The sequence below is a fragment of the Ranitomeya variabilis genome, chromosome 3, assembly GCF_051348905.1.
Source record: "Ranitomeya variabilis isolate aRanVar5 chromosome 3, aRanVar5.hap1, whole genome shotgun sequence".
In the NCBI taxonomy this organism is placed as follows: Eukaryota; Metazoa; Chordata; class Amphibia; order Anura; family Dendrobatidae; genus Ranitomeya; species Ranitomeya variabilis.
Genome location: NC_135234.1, coordinates 498,688,145 through 498,702,494, shown reverse-complemented (window position 1 = coordinate 498,702,494; position 14,350 = coordinate 498,688,145). Strand labels below are relative to the sequence as shown.

Below are 14,350 nucleotides of genomic sequence, written 5' to 3'. Positions count from 1 at the left end.
CTGGCAATGTACACAGTAAATAGTAATTTCCCTTTGCTAAATGAAAAGGAAAACAATGTTTTGAATGTGCACTGTTGGAAGGAATAAAACTCATATCCTGATTTGTAAAATGTATGCAGAGGTCTTTGCAAGAATAATTTATTTCTGGAAATTTCTTAAGTAGAAAATGCTTGTGCATGAATATAAAATTACAGTAATAGTTATAATATAGAAGGATTTTACTTTTATTTATTTTTTACTATAACAAGTACAATAAATTTTAGACAACGCTTTTTATCTATAATTCAAACGGGCATAAAAAAACAAATACAATATTTATAATGTGTTTTTATTCTAAAGGTATAATGAGGGGTTGACAGAAGTGAAATTCAAAAACCAAAGGCAGACACAAATGGACCTTTAGACTCATTTGGGTGAACCTTTAGACTCATTATTGTCAGAGCCTAGGCTCTCTGATACTGTACTGGGCCAGCCTGACAATGTGTATATTTAGATACCAGGTGGATAATAAATTTGTCGTCCATGCTAAACCTTCTGCTACATATGTATGTGTTTTGACTGTAGTAAGGCTCTGCACTTTTGCGCTGTTTTCAGTATTTCAGACCTTAGTACTAATTTGTTGAAGCAAACGTTTATGGTACTTTCTAAAAGGAAAATCAATCAATATTGTGTCCACATATTCTACTTACCTATCCAGAAATTATATCAGACAATTGTTCCTAATGTAGATCAGCAGTTTCCTGGCATAAGGTTCTTAACCTTTCTAAAAGTTAGGGCAGAAACATCAATGCTATGTTGATAAATCTGTTGTAGGTTCCTTTAGCACTTCTGTCAGATTTATTTGGCTTCACCCCCAAAATAATTTACACTACAATGGAAGCCAGACACCATTAGAAGTCAGTTGGGTCTCTTAGGAGCTGTATATGGCACTGTAATATGGTTTCCGTTCATAAAGATAGTGTGATGAACACCTCCTAAATTCACACTAGAGACTTGAAGTCTTACATCTTGAGATGAGGCAGCGGCCTAACTTGTTTCTTGAGCTTAACCTTAAATCTCGAGATGTGGTTTAACGTATTTCCTAATGTTAGAAGGCATTCCTTTTTTTTTTTCAAACAGGCATTTAATTTCCATAATTTTATTTGTCTAATTTAATATAATTCCCTAATATGATGTCTTACTTTCCACTCGCTTGCACATACGTGATCGGAATACAAATGCCTTCATTATCCAAATGAAAAGCACGTTTTGCCAGCCTTGCCAAGTGATGAGCTTAAAATATTAGAATATGAGTTGTGGTCAACTTGTCTACCAAGAATATTATGCTTTTTGATAATTCTACTTTTTGTTTTTTTTATGCTTACCTCGTAAACCCCACCTAACCAAAATTAATCCAAATCTTAACTCATCCAAAACACATCTAAAAATCACATCTATGCCCCTTATCACACAGATGTGTCAATATTAGTTTCAAGTACCAAAATATTATGTCATTCCTTTTGCCCACACTTTTTTTTTCCAAACTGAAAGCTTGTTGAATCTTATTTCTTATCATTGCTGGAAAAATGTACCTACGGAATATTTGTGCATTGATTATTAATAAATGTGGTCTGATTTTTATCCAAGTCACAATTCTTTACAAATGCAAATTAACTAAAGTAGTAACACACAAACAATTGTACTGTTAATGTCTTTTATTGAACAGAGTGAGTAAACCTCCACGGTTTTGGGAGGAATAGTATGTGAACCCTTAATGGAATTTACTAACATCTTGTTACCTCCACCACATGTTTGCATAATGAGGGGTCACAATTTTGGAAAATTTCTCCCTCAAAAATTCAGTATTTCTAGGATGCCTTATATTCACCTAGGTCCTTAGATGAAGCTGGAAAAGGCAAAAATCATTGCTGTCTATATAACACATTTTCTGAGTTCTTCTGAAAATGGTTTGTCTCTGAGCATGATTCACACTAAGCATTCTTTCTTGACTTGGCTTCTTGTGCATTTTTTAATGATATCTAGGGAAACCCACCATTTCAATCTCATCTTGTTAATTGGAACAGTTTGGCCAATTATCTCTTATAAATGTTAAGGTCTCATTCACACATCAGTATTTCAGCAGTATCTGTTTGCCAAAACCAGGAGTGTATCCAAAACAGAGAACAGGTATTAATCTTTCAATTATAGTTTTTCTCTGTAAGTTCCACTCCTGGCTTTAGAAGTAGGAGTGGTAATCTGTGCTGCTGTGCTAGATACAGGAAATCTGGAAGATTTCGTAAGGTGATTAGAACATGCAATTTATTCTCAATGTGTTTTCGACGTTGAACCAACTTCTTCATCAGGAGTCTACAGTATCACCTTAATATGTCCTCTGGATTTCCTATATCTAGCACAGCAGCACAGGCTACCACTCCTATCCTACTTCTAGTTATATATGGCGGAATTTCCTGACCTGAGGTTATTGCACAACCTGTCATTCCTCTGTTGTGGGTTAAAGAACCCCAAAAGATAAGCAATTTCTACACCTCTCACCTAGACCTATTTCTCCTCCGGAGAAGACGTTATTTCGCTTTGTGTCCTCCCCTCTTTCCACTCTTGGCTTTGGCATTCAAACACTGATGCAAAAATAATGATGTGTGAATGAGTTTTAGCACAGAGGTTCTACAATGTTCACCAACCTTTCTCTCCCTGTAAGATCAGTTTCACATACCTGAAATCAACAGGCTCATAGACACATCTAAGCAGGGCCGTATTTGCCACTAGGCACTCGAGGGCATGTGCCTAGGGTGGCGACATTGCGGGGGGTGGCACCTGAGCAAGGTTTTTTGTTTTTTTTTTAGTCCCGGGTCACAAACGCGACCGACCGCCCCGCCAAACCCACCTCCCGCCCCCTCCCGCCTCCGAGTACCACCCACCCTCCTTGAAGACGATACCCTGCTCCAGCGATGCCTGGTCTCAGCGTCTGTAGCGCGTCCTGAATGAGTGGTCACGTGGTACCGCTCATTAAGGTCATGAATATGCGCATATTCATGACCTTTAATGAGCGGTACCATGTGACCGCTCACTCAGGAAGAAGGCTCTGCGGCGGGACAGAGCCAGAGGGAGGATGTTGGCGCAGCCGCGCGGTGTGTGGGACAGCTGACAGGTGAGTATGAGGGACGGGGGGATGAAGGAGGAAGGTAAGCCGCCCGAGCCATGCAAGATGGGAGAAGGAGCGGGGGAGGGGGTGGAGAGATGAGCCATGCATACCAGGGAGTATGAGCCATCAGCCATGCATATGGGGGGAATTATGAGCCATGCATACAGGGGAATATGAGCCATCAGCCATGCATACAGGGGGGGGAATTATGAGCCATCAGCCATGCATACGGGGGGGGGGGGAATTATGAGCCATGCATACAGGGGAATATGAGCCATCAGCCATACATACAGGGGGGGGGAATTATGAGCCATGCATACGGGGGAGTATGAGCCATCAGCCATGCATACAGGGGGGGAATTATGAGCCATGCATACAGGGGAATATGAGCCATCAGCCATACATAAGGGGGGGGGAATTATGAGCCATGCATATGGGGGAGTATGAGCCATCAGCCATACATACAGGGGGGGGGAATTATGAGCCATGCATACGGGGGAATATGAGCCATCAGCCATACATGCAGGGGGGGGGGAATTATGAGCCATGCATACAGGGGGGGTGGAGAGATGAGCCATGCATACGGGGGGGTGGAGAGATGAGCCATGCATACAGGTGGAGGTGGAATATGAGCCATGCATACAGGGGGGGTGAATATGAGCCATGCATACAGGGGGGGGGAGTATGAGCCATGCATACAGGGGGGGGGGGGGAATTATGAGCCATCAGCCATGCATACGGGGGGGAATTATGAGCCATCAGCCATGCATACGGGGGGGGGGGAATTATGAGCCATGCATACAGGGGAATGTGAGCCATCAGCCATACATACAGGGCGGGGGAATTATGAGCCATGCATACGGGGGAATATGAGCCATCAGCCATGCATACGGGGGGGGGGAAATTATGAGCCATGCATACAGGGGAATATGAGCCATCAGCCATACATACAGGGGGGGAATTATGAGCCATGCATACGGGGGAATATGAGCCATCAGCCATACATACAGGAGGGGGGAATTATGAGCTATGCATACAGGGGGGGGTGGAGAGACGAGCCATGCATACAGGGGGATGGAGAGATGAGCCATGCATACAGGGAGGAGGTGGAATATGAGCCATGCATACAGGGGGGGGGGGGGGGGAGTATGAGCCATGCATGCAGGGGGGGGGGGGGAGTATGAGCCATGCATACAGGGGGGGGGGGGAGTATGAGCCATGCATACAGGGGGGGAATATGAGCCATGCATACGGGGGGGGGAATATGAGCCATGCATACAGGGGGGAATATGAGCCATGCATACAGGAGGGGGGGTCATTATACAGTATGGAGAACTGTGCGTGGCCATAATACAGTATGGAGCATCATGTGTGGCCGTTATACAGTATTGAGCATCATGTGTGGCCATTATACAGTATGGAGCATCATGTGTGGCCATTATACAGTATTGAGCATCATGTGTGGCCGTTATACAGTATGGAGCATCATGTGTGGTCATTATACAGTATGGAGCATCATGTGTGGCCGTTATACAGTATGGAGCATCATGTGTGGCCAATGGCCATTATACAGTATGGAGCATCACGTGTGGCCATTATACAGTATTGAGCATCATTTGTGGCCATTATACAGTATGGAGCATCATGTGTGGTCATTATACAGTATGGAGCATCATGTGTGGCCATTATACAATATGGAGCACTGTGGCCATATTGTTTCGTTTATAATTATTGGATATAAAACAGTGATCAGCAGTGCTAAATGGCTGTGGTTGGGACGTGGATATGGGTGTGACTAGTTGTGAAATGGGTGTGGTCAGAGGTGTGGCCTAAAATTTGCCGCGGCGCGCTACGCGCACACTTTATACCTCCTTCCCTCCTTCAAAAGTTGGGAGGTATGGTACCACATTTGCCAGATCATGGCAAGTGCCGCAAATTCCATAGGGAATGAATGAGGCCGAACGCAGTGTTGCTGTAAGTGATCCGTTACGCGGCACATGCAGAAAAACTGACGGATCTGCTGCAAAAGGCGACTTTCACATCAGCGATTCTTGCTAAAGTCACTGCCGATAGTGTCATACTCACCAAAGGGGGAGGCAGCACTAAAAGTGCCTAGGGCAGCAGAAACCCTAAATACAGCCCTGCATATAAGGGTGTCGAGTTCGGGTTGGGAGACTCGCTGCCAATCTTTGCATTGGGTCCAAGTATGAGAACCGAGAACTTGCCTAATGTGGATGTTTCATCAATAAAAGGCATGAATGGTACAACTGTGTGTTACTACTTTAGTGAATTGTGATAGTCTATAATTCTAACTTCAATAATCAATCTGTGCTTTGTCTGGAATCACTGAAGAAATACAGGTGATTCTCAGGGATTCTTTTACTTTTTTGCACTAACAGAGCAGAGATATTGAGATTGTTCAGACATTGATTACAAATGATATTGATGGGACACTGTGCCTTCAATTGTTAGCCAAGCTAATTTATTAAGATTAGGCCTGATTCTCCCTCTTCCATTTTTTGCGTTTGGGGTATTATAAAATGTTATGTTTTCACTACAGTAATATTGAAGTTAAAAGCTGCAGATGTGACCGGAGAGTTTCCTATAAAGATCATCTGTTTGTACTTGGGCTAATCTATATCACACTGTCACCGTTAACTTGATTTTGATTTGCATTATATGCTTGTTTAACCCTAACCACATAGTGTGTTTAAGATGACTGTTTTATATATTTGTGGGTTTTTTTGTCTGATTATAACAATTTATGAAATGGATAGCAAGGATGGATGACCTATTTGTTTGGTAGTTTACCATTTTTACTTGTTATGTATTTATTCATTGAGTTACAGTCAAGATCTCACAGTGACAAAGTCAATATGTCTTTAGGAATCCCTGATTACGGTTTCTATACCTCACCTGGAGACCAACGGGCCACACTATCGTTTGCAGATTACGGTTCCATGGGGCCTCGAGCGGCTCAGATGCTTCGCAGTGAGCATGCTGCTTCAGCAAGTAACTCCCCTCTCCATCACCTTCCCAGCCCGGACCAGTTTAAAAACCAAGGTTTGTACAACCTTTCTATATTTTTGGGTGATGGGTAAAGCTAAATCAGACTGGGAATTGAGACTGAGATATACATTGTACATAGTCATCTGTTGCATGCCAAGTTTCTGTTGCTCTTAATGTAATTTTGATGCAATCCTTGCTGTCATGTGGTGCATTGTGAGAATTGTGCATGAATAAGTAATATAGCCCATCTCCATATATATGTGCATTGGCAAATCGGTGTCAATTTGACTTAAGATCATCACATTTTATATCTAAAGCCATGTGTGTTCATTCATTTAGCTTGTACTAACTGCAGGACTCCATTTTTAGGGCCCAAATGCTGGAATGAATAAACATGCAGTGGGGGAAATACGCATTTGATCCCTTGCTGATTTTGTAACTTTGCCCTCTGACAAAGACATGAACAGTCTATAATTTTAAGGGTAGGTAACATTGAGAGATAGAATATCAAAAACAAAATCAATAAAATCACATTGTATAAATTATATAAATTTATTTGCATTTTGCAGTTGGAACTAAGTATTTGATCCCCTACCAACCATTAAGAGTTCTGGCTCCTACAGACCAGTAACATGCTCCTAATCAACTCGTTACCTACATTAAAGACAGCTGTCTTACATAGTCACCTTTATAAAAGCCTCCTGTCCACAGATTCAATTAATCTGTGAGACTCTAACCTCTACAACATGGGTAAGACCAAAGATCTTTCGTAGGATGTCAGAGACAAGATCATAGACCTGCACAAACCTGGAATGGGCTACAAATCCATAGGTAAGATGCTGGGTGAGAAGAAGACAACTGTTGGTGCAATAGTAAGAAAATGAAAGAAATACAAAATGACTGTCAATCGACATCGACCTGGGGCACCATGCAAAATCTCACCTTGTGAGATATCCTTGATCATGAGGAAGGTGAGAGATCAGCCTAAAAGTACATGGGGAAACTTGTTAATGATCTCAAGGCAGCTGGGACCACAGTCAATTAGAAAACCATTGGTATCACTACGCAGTAAAGGTTTAAAATCTTGCAGTGCCCACAAGGTCCCCCTGCTCAAAAAGGCACATGTGCAGGTCCATCTGAAGTTTGCCAATGAACACCTGTATGTTTCTGTGAGTGATTGGGAGAAGGTGCTGTGGTCAGATGAGACAAAAAATTGAGGTCTTAGGCATTAACTTAACTTGCCATGATTGGAGGAAGAGAAATGCTGCCTATGACCCAAAGAACACCTTCCCCACTGTCAAGCATGGAGGTGGAAACATTGTTTTGGGGGTGTTTCTCTGCTAAGGGCACAGGAATACTTCACCGCATCAATGGGAGAATGGATAGAGTATGTACCGTAAAATCCTGAGTGACAACTTCCTTCCCCCCGTAAGGAAATTAAAAATGGGTCGTGGCTGGGTCTTCCAGTAAGACAGTGACCCAAAACATAAAGCCAAGGCAACAAAGGAGTGGCTCATAAAGAAGCACATTAACATAGAGTGGCCTAGCCAGTCTCCAGACCTTAATCCCATAGAAAACTTATGGAGGGAGTCGAAGCTCCGAGTTTCCAAGTGACCGCCTCAAAATCTTAATGATGTAGAGATGATCTGGAAAGAGGAGAGGACCACAATTCCTCCTGACGTGTGCAAACCTCATCATCAACTACAAAAAAAAGTCTGACTGCTGTGCTTGCCAACAAGGCTTTTGCCACCAACTATTAAGTCTCTTTTGCCAGAGGGATCAAATACTTATTTCTCACTGCAAAATGTAAATATATTTGTATAATCTATAGAATGTGATTTTCTGGATTTTACTTTTTTGATATTCTATCTCTCAATGTTAAAATTAACCTACCCTTAAAATTATAGACTGTTTGTCTTTGACAGTGGGCAAACTTACAAAATCAACAAGGGATCAAATACTTATTTCCCCCACTGTTTGTATAGTAGGTAACATTTTCGTATAATACCCCTGTAATACCCCTTATGGTATTATCAATTGGCAAGTTGGTACAGTATATTTTATCCTACCTCAGGACTTACCGTATTTTTCGCTTTGTAAGACGCTCCGGATTATAAGACGCACCCCAAATTTTGAGGAGAAAAATAGGGAAAAAAGTTTTTTTTAATAAAATGGTGGTGCTTCTTATAATCCATGCGTCTTATTGCTTACCGGGGGTGGTGGCTGCGGTGAAACGGGGTCCCAGGGTCGCTGCTGGAGGAGGCAGAAGTGGAGCATTGCTGCGGGCCGCAGGTTGGGATGAGGGGGTGTCATGTGTTGCGGGGGTATCTTCGGTGATGCTGGCATCTCCGGTGCTGTGAGGGGAGCTCTGCCGATATTTTGTGAAAGGCCAGAGCCCCCCGGCTGTTCATCCATGCTTTCCTGTGCAGTGGAGATCTCACTGCTGAAATCTCATCTCCTGAGATCTTGGTGCCGAGATCTCTATCTGTGCATGCGCCGCCTACTGGCGGCCATTTTCCTGAAGTTCACCACACATGAAAGCATAGACAAACTGCCGGGGGGCTCTGGCCTTTCGTAAAATGTCAACAGAGCCCCCCCCCATAGCGGCGCACACCCTGGGCAGCGGAGCAGACACCCCCTCATCCCAGCCTGTACCGGTAAGCGGTATATCCGCATTGTAAGACGCACCACCATTCCCCCCCAAATTTGGGGTAAGAAAGTACATCTTACAAAGCGAAAAATACGGTACTTCCACCAAGCCAGATATCATCATACATGACCATTTCCAATTATATTGTAATTTTTTGATGCCTGAAAATTGTAACTATAGCAACTGCTGGCAGGTAATGTATACTAAGGTCTGTATGTGAATTACCATATACAGTATATATATAGAGAGAGAGAGAGCTTTGAGTTGTATATTGTGGGCCATTTTACAAATGGCAGTGGAAGAAGGGTCCATGAGGACTGAGCTCCAACACCAATCTCAAAAAACATAGCTTTTAGGCTATGTTCACACCTCCGGAATTGCCGCGGAAATTCCGAACTCCCTGCCGCAGGAAATATGCATACGGAATTGGCATGCGTATTCCCGCTAAACACTAGCGTTTTGCAAGCGTAATAAGCTTGCAGAATGCTAGCGTTTTCCAAGCGATCTGTAGCATCACTTGGAGAACTGATTGACAGGTTGGTCACACTTGTCAAACATAGCGTTTGACAAGTGTGACCAACTTTTTACTATTGATGCTGCCTATGCAGCATCAATAGTAAAAAGATCTAATGTTAAAAATAATTTTAAAAAAATGGTTATTCTCACCTTCCAACGGCCCCCGATCTCCTCAGCAGTGCTCACGGCGGCTTCCGTTCCCAGGGATGCTTTGCGCGAAGGACCTTTGTGACGTCACGGTCACGTGACCGCGACCTCATCCCAGGTCCTTCGCGCAATGCATCCCTGGGAATGGAAGCCACCGCGTGCATCACTAAGTATAGCCCTATTTTTTATTTTAATTCTTTTTTTTTTTTTTTTTTTTTTTTTTTTTTTTACAGGGATATGGTGCCCAGTCCGTGGAGGAGAGTCTCCTCTCCTCCACCCTGGGTACTAACCGCACATGATCCGCTTACTTCCCGCATGGTGGGCATAGCCCCATGCGGAAAATAAGCTGATCAATGCATTTCTGTGTGCGGAATCGCCGCGATTCCACAAAATTAATGAACATGCTGCATTTTTTTCCAGAATGTGTTCCCGCTCCGGAATAAAACGCAGCATGTGCACAAAAAATGCGGAATGCATTCTAATAATAGGATGCTTAATGTAAGCCTTTTTTATCACATTTTTGTAGCAGAAAACTTCCGAAAAAACGCGAAAAATCCTGAACGTGTGCACACAGCCTTACTGTACAATTAAAAACATGATGTAAAAAAGATAACATTAAGTAACCATACATACGCGTTTCAGATTACAAACCCTTATTCATTATGTACAGTAAAACTTATGTTTTAACATTTTCCTGTTGGTGCTGGAGTCCTCATGGACCTTTTCCATTTTAGACTTGATACCAGCCTGGTATGTCCCTACACTCATTGCACAACACCTTGACCCAACAAGATCTACCAGGGTTACTGCGTGAATGCAAGTGGATTTCACATTGAATTGCCCTTCCTTTTTTTACAAATAACAGTTGCCTTTTAGGGTATAGTGCCTGGCATCTCATGGTTCCATGCATTCTTTAAATAGGATTCTGTTAAATAATTGTGCATTGTGTGACTGACATTGTGTCCGCATTAGGGCCAAACACACTCACGATACAGTTGTCATGTTTGCTAGTAGCCATGCTGTGACACGGTCAGTATTCTAGCTGCCATCTGGGTAAAATGTAAATAAATGTTACCATTATTATCAACTCTTTAATATAGGCTTTTAAGGTTGGGGGTTCTGCTAATGCTAAGGCTTTGTATTTTCCAATTTTCAATATTAGAAATGCTTATCCTTATTAGATCTACATATTCTATAAGAAGCCTCTTGATTCTGTTGTGTTTGACTTTAATTGATTTCATATTCTTAGTTTTCTTGTTGCACCCTTGGTTCTATTACACAGTGGTGTTCTCGATTTAAAAAATAAAAAAATAAAAGGAGCCCTAATAGAAAACAGCAGTAAAATGCTGTAATAACTCATGGTTGCAACTTTGCCGTATTTTATCAAGAAAGAGTTTATCTCATAATGTCGACCTTTTATGTCCAGGGCTGAATACCTTTTCAAGGATGCTCTTAGCTCACTTACTGCAGTAATTTATAAGCCAAGAAGGCAGATAAGCTATCCCTAACACTTTGCCCAGCTTCTGTATCTGAAGATATATGAGGTTGAGCAATCCAAGAAATCTTTAACCACTGATATGTAGTATGGTCTAAGATAAGATACTACACAATATGTAGCTACTGTTTATGTACTGTAATAAAAGCACATACAAGCGCTGTTGACAGGGCACCACGTCACAGCTGCTTAACTCCTTCAACCCTTCCTGACCAGGCCAATTTTTTCAATTCTGGCTAGTGTCACTTAGCGGTAATAACTGTGGAATGCTTCAATGGATTCTGAGAGAGTTTTTTGTGACATATCATACTTCAAGATAGTTGTAAAATTTGGTCGACATGCTTATTTGTGAAAACATCGGAAATTTGGCGAAAATTTGGCAATTTTCAAATTCTTAATTTTTATTCCCTTAAATAAGAGAGTTAAGTCACGTAAAATAGTTAATAAATAACATTTCCCACATGTCTACTTTACAAAAGCATAATTTTTTAAATTATAAATTAATTTTAATTCTAGTATTTAATAATAGTTATAAGGGTTCATTGTTGACCAGCGATTTCTAATTTTTCCAGTAAAATTGACAAAACCATTTTTTTAGAGACCACCTGACATTATGAAGTGACTTTGAGAAGGCACATTACCCATGCCCTTAAACCCTACACGGGGATAGGCCACACTCCATAACAAGATTCAAACATAACGATCCTATTATAATTACCAACAATAGGATCAAGAAGTGTTTCTAAGCACAGAATTTTAAAACAATTGAATTTATTTATTAAACATCAATAAATTACAAAACAATAAAACAGATGGTGCCTCAAACCAAACAAAACAGAGGCCCTGCAAATTGTGGAACTACGCAAAATTACTGGATAAAAAAATCTATCCACAAAGATTAAGGTCTTTTAGTAATAGAGGTATATACAGTCAGTAAAATGTTGCATACAGTCAATTAGACACAAATGATACAATATTTGCAACTTGCGACTTTCCATGTTATCAGTGGACAAAAGTGGGGAAACGGAAACCATATCCACAATTTCAAAGCAGGTACTAAGGGTGCAGTTCACCCATACAGAGGAACACACATGACCAAATACTACTGCATCGTCCCTTCAAAGATACACACATACACAGACTGTACAGTATCCATTCCTCAACATATAACCTCTAAGCGTATCCACCAGAAAATCCACTGCCAAGTGACAGGCTGTGCCTCCGGACCCCAACGCACGTTTCGCGGTTGCTTCTTCCTGGAAGATTTTGGTTCCATGGGTGTTTTCCAGAAACAAGCAGTAGTGGATGTTGCTGAGTGAAAATTGTAAACTGCCGATGTAGTGCCTATTAAGTTGTAGTCACCAGTATATTGTAATGCCCAGCTCATGCTTCTGTAGACATGCACCTGTAACTTAGGTGGGCTGTCATTACTACAGAAATGCCAAACATGTAGATGCTAAATGTGGTTTAGGCATACTGGGGCTCAGAAAGGAGGGTTATTTGGATTTGGGAGTGCAGAATTTGCTGAATTTCTTTTGGGGGCAAGGAGCATTTGTACTACTAGTAACTTGGAAGCTCCTTATATTTCCATTAACAGATGACACAGCTGAGTGGGGACTTGCTTTTTTTGTGGATTCAGTTGAAGCTTTTATTGGGAAAATTTACATAACATTTGTGATCACATTTATCTGGCACTCTACAATGAACACTTATGGTATATCAGGGTGTCCATCTAAATCTCTGAGTGACGTGATTCAGATGAAGCCCCTGAGGGCCCCCTCACTATAATGAGGCAGCAGAGTTACTGTACTCTGGACTCCATCTGGCTTCTGTTCAGCATTATCCTTCTCTCCAGAAGTGCTCAAAAATGTGGCCGACCGTACTTTTACGCACCCTTAAAAAGACAGACACCTCCGGAGCATAGCCCACACAGTGCCCATCTGCCTCATTATAGGATATCTAGCGCCGTGGGTTCCGTCTGAATCACGTATTTCAGAGATTTACATGGAAGCCTCAGTGTAAGTGCTCAGCTTAGAGCACAGGATAAATGTGAGCCGAGCCTTACTGCTATCTTTGGGAGACAGAATTAAAAAATCAACAGCAGGTGAAGAACTGGTTTTGTTTATTTTTTCGCTGTACCTCATGCGGTATTAAGTGATTAGGCAATTTTATTATTCGGGTTTGTGCCAATACAGCGATACCAAATTTATATAGGGTTTTTTTTTTTTTTTTTTTCTTTAATGTTTGGCTGCTGTCACACACTAAAAGATGACTTTTATTGCAGAACTAGCATCCCCATATTTAGATAGCTATAATTTTCAGTCATGTGAGGGCATTTTTTTTTGCGGGATGAGTAGATGTTTTTATTGGTATCATTTTGGGGCAAATGACATTTTCTGATTACATTCTATTCCAATTTTTGGGCATCAGAATGAACAAAAGCCAGCAACTCAGGAATTGTTTTTATTTTGTTTTTTTATGTCGTTCTGCGTGTGGTAATATTGATGTCCGCTTTATTCTTCTGGTCAGTATGATGACATACCAAAGCAAGCCAAACTGTAGGGTGTATCAAATTCAGACACCCCAAAAAAAATCCTCTGATAGAAATTATCAAAATAGCCAAGAGAATATCTTATATGCAATATAAAACATAACCTTTAATAATAATGATATAAAAGCGGTTTTATGGACAATAAACAAGATAAAGTGCAAACAGTGCTCAAAATACCAGTGCTGAATAAAAAATGGTTTTATCTCACCAAATCAGTCGTTTTTTTCTTAACAGGAGCTTTCTATTAAATAAAGGGGGAGGGGAAAATGGTTGCTATCCTACCCCGGTCGTGCCCCTGTGTTGCTCCTGCCCTGACAAGGGCAGTCCCCAAGTCAGGCTAAATAAATGTACCCACCATGAAATAAGTAAACTTCCCACTTTTATATCATTATTATTAAAGGTTATGTTTTATATTGCATATAAGATATTCTCTTGGCTATTTTGATCAGTATGATGACAGCAATACTACAGTTATATCTTGTTTTATTTTTTGGCGTTTTTATACAGTTAAAACTGTTGTATTTTTCGGACTATAAGAAACACTACTTCCTCCCCAAATTTGGCAGGAAAATTGGAGGAACGTCTTATAGTCCGAATGTAGGCTTACCCAGGGGGTTGCGGCCATGGTGGAGCAGAGTCCGTTCCTCAAGGAGCCAGCGGCGGCAGAAGTGTGGCAATGCTGCAGCCCGGTGTCTGCAGTGAGCAGAGCAGAGTACAACATTGGTTTCCCGGTGATCATTTTCCTAAAGCCGTTGACCGGCACGTGCGCAGATTGGGATCTCAGCACAGCCAAGATGACTATCTGCGCCCCTGTCGCCTCCAGTGGCCATTTTCCTGAGGTTG

At 41.6% G+C, this 14,350-nt stretch overlaps 1 protein-coding gene across 7 annotated transcripts in view; it reads left to right on the top strand.

Annotated features, from left to right (window-relative positions):
* Positions 1-14,350, top strand: part of MSI2 (musashi RNA binding protein 2) — an 894,813-nt gene that overhangs the window by 821,042 nt on the left and 59,421 nt on the right. For 6 of the 7 annotated variants that reach the window (XR_013223945.1, XM_077296832.1, XM_077296831.1 and 3 more), the window contains one exon: positions 6,026-6,202. Coding sequence is in view for 6 of the 7 variants with exons in the window: in XM_077296832.1 (XP_077152947.1) it covers positions 6,026-6,202 (177 nt within the window). In the remaining variant the exon portion in view is untranslated. Of the gene's footprint in view, positions 1-6,025; positions 6,203-14,350 lie in introns of those variants that run through there. The other variant, XM_077296833.1, reaches the window with a different exon arrangement.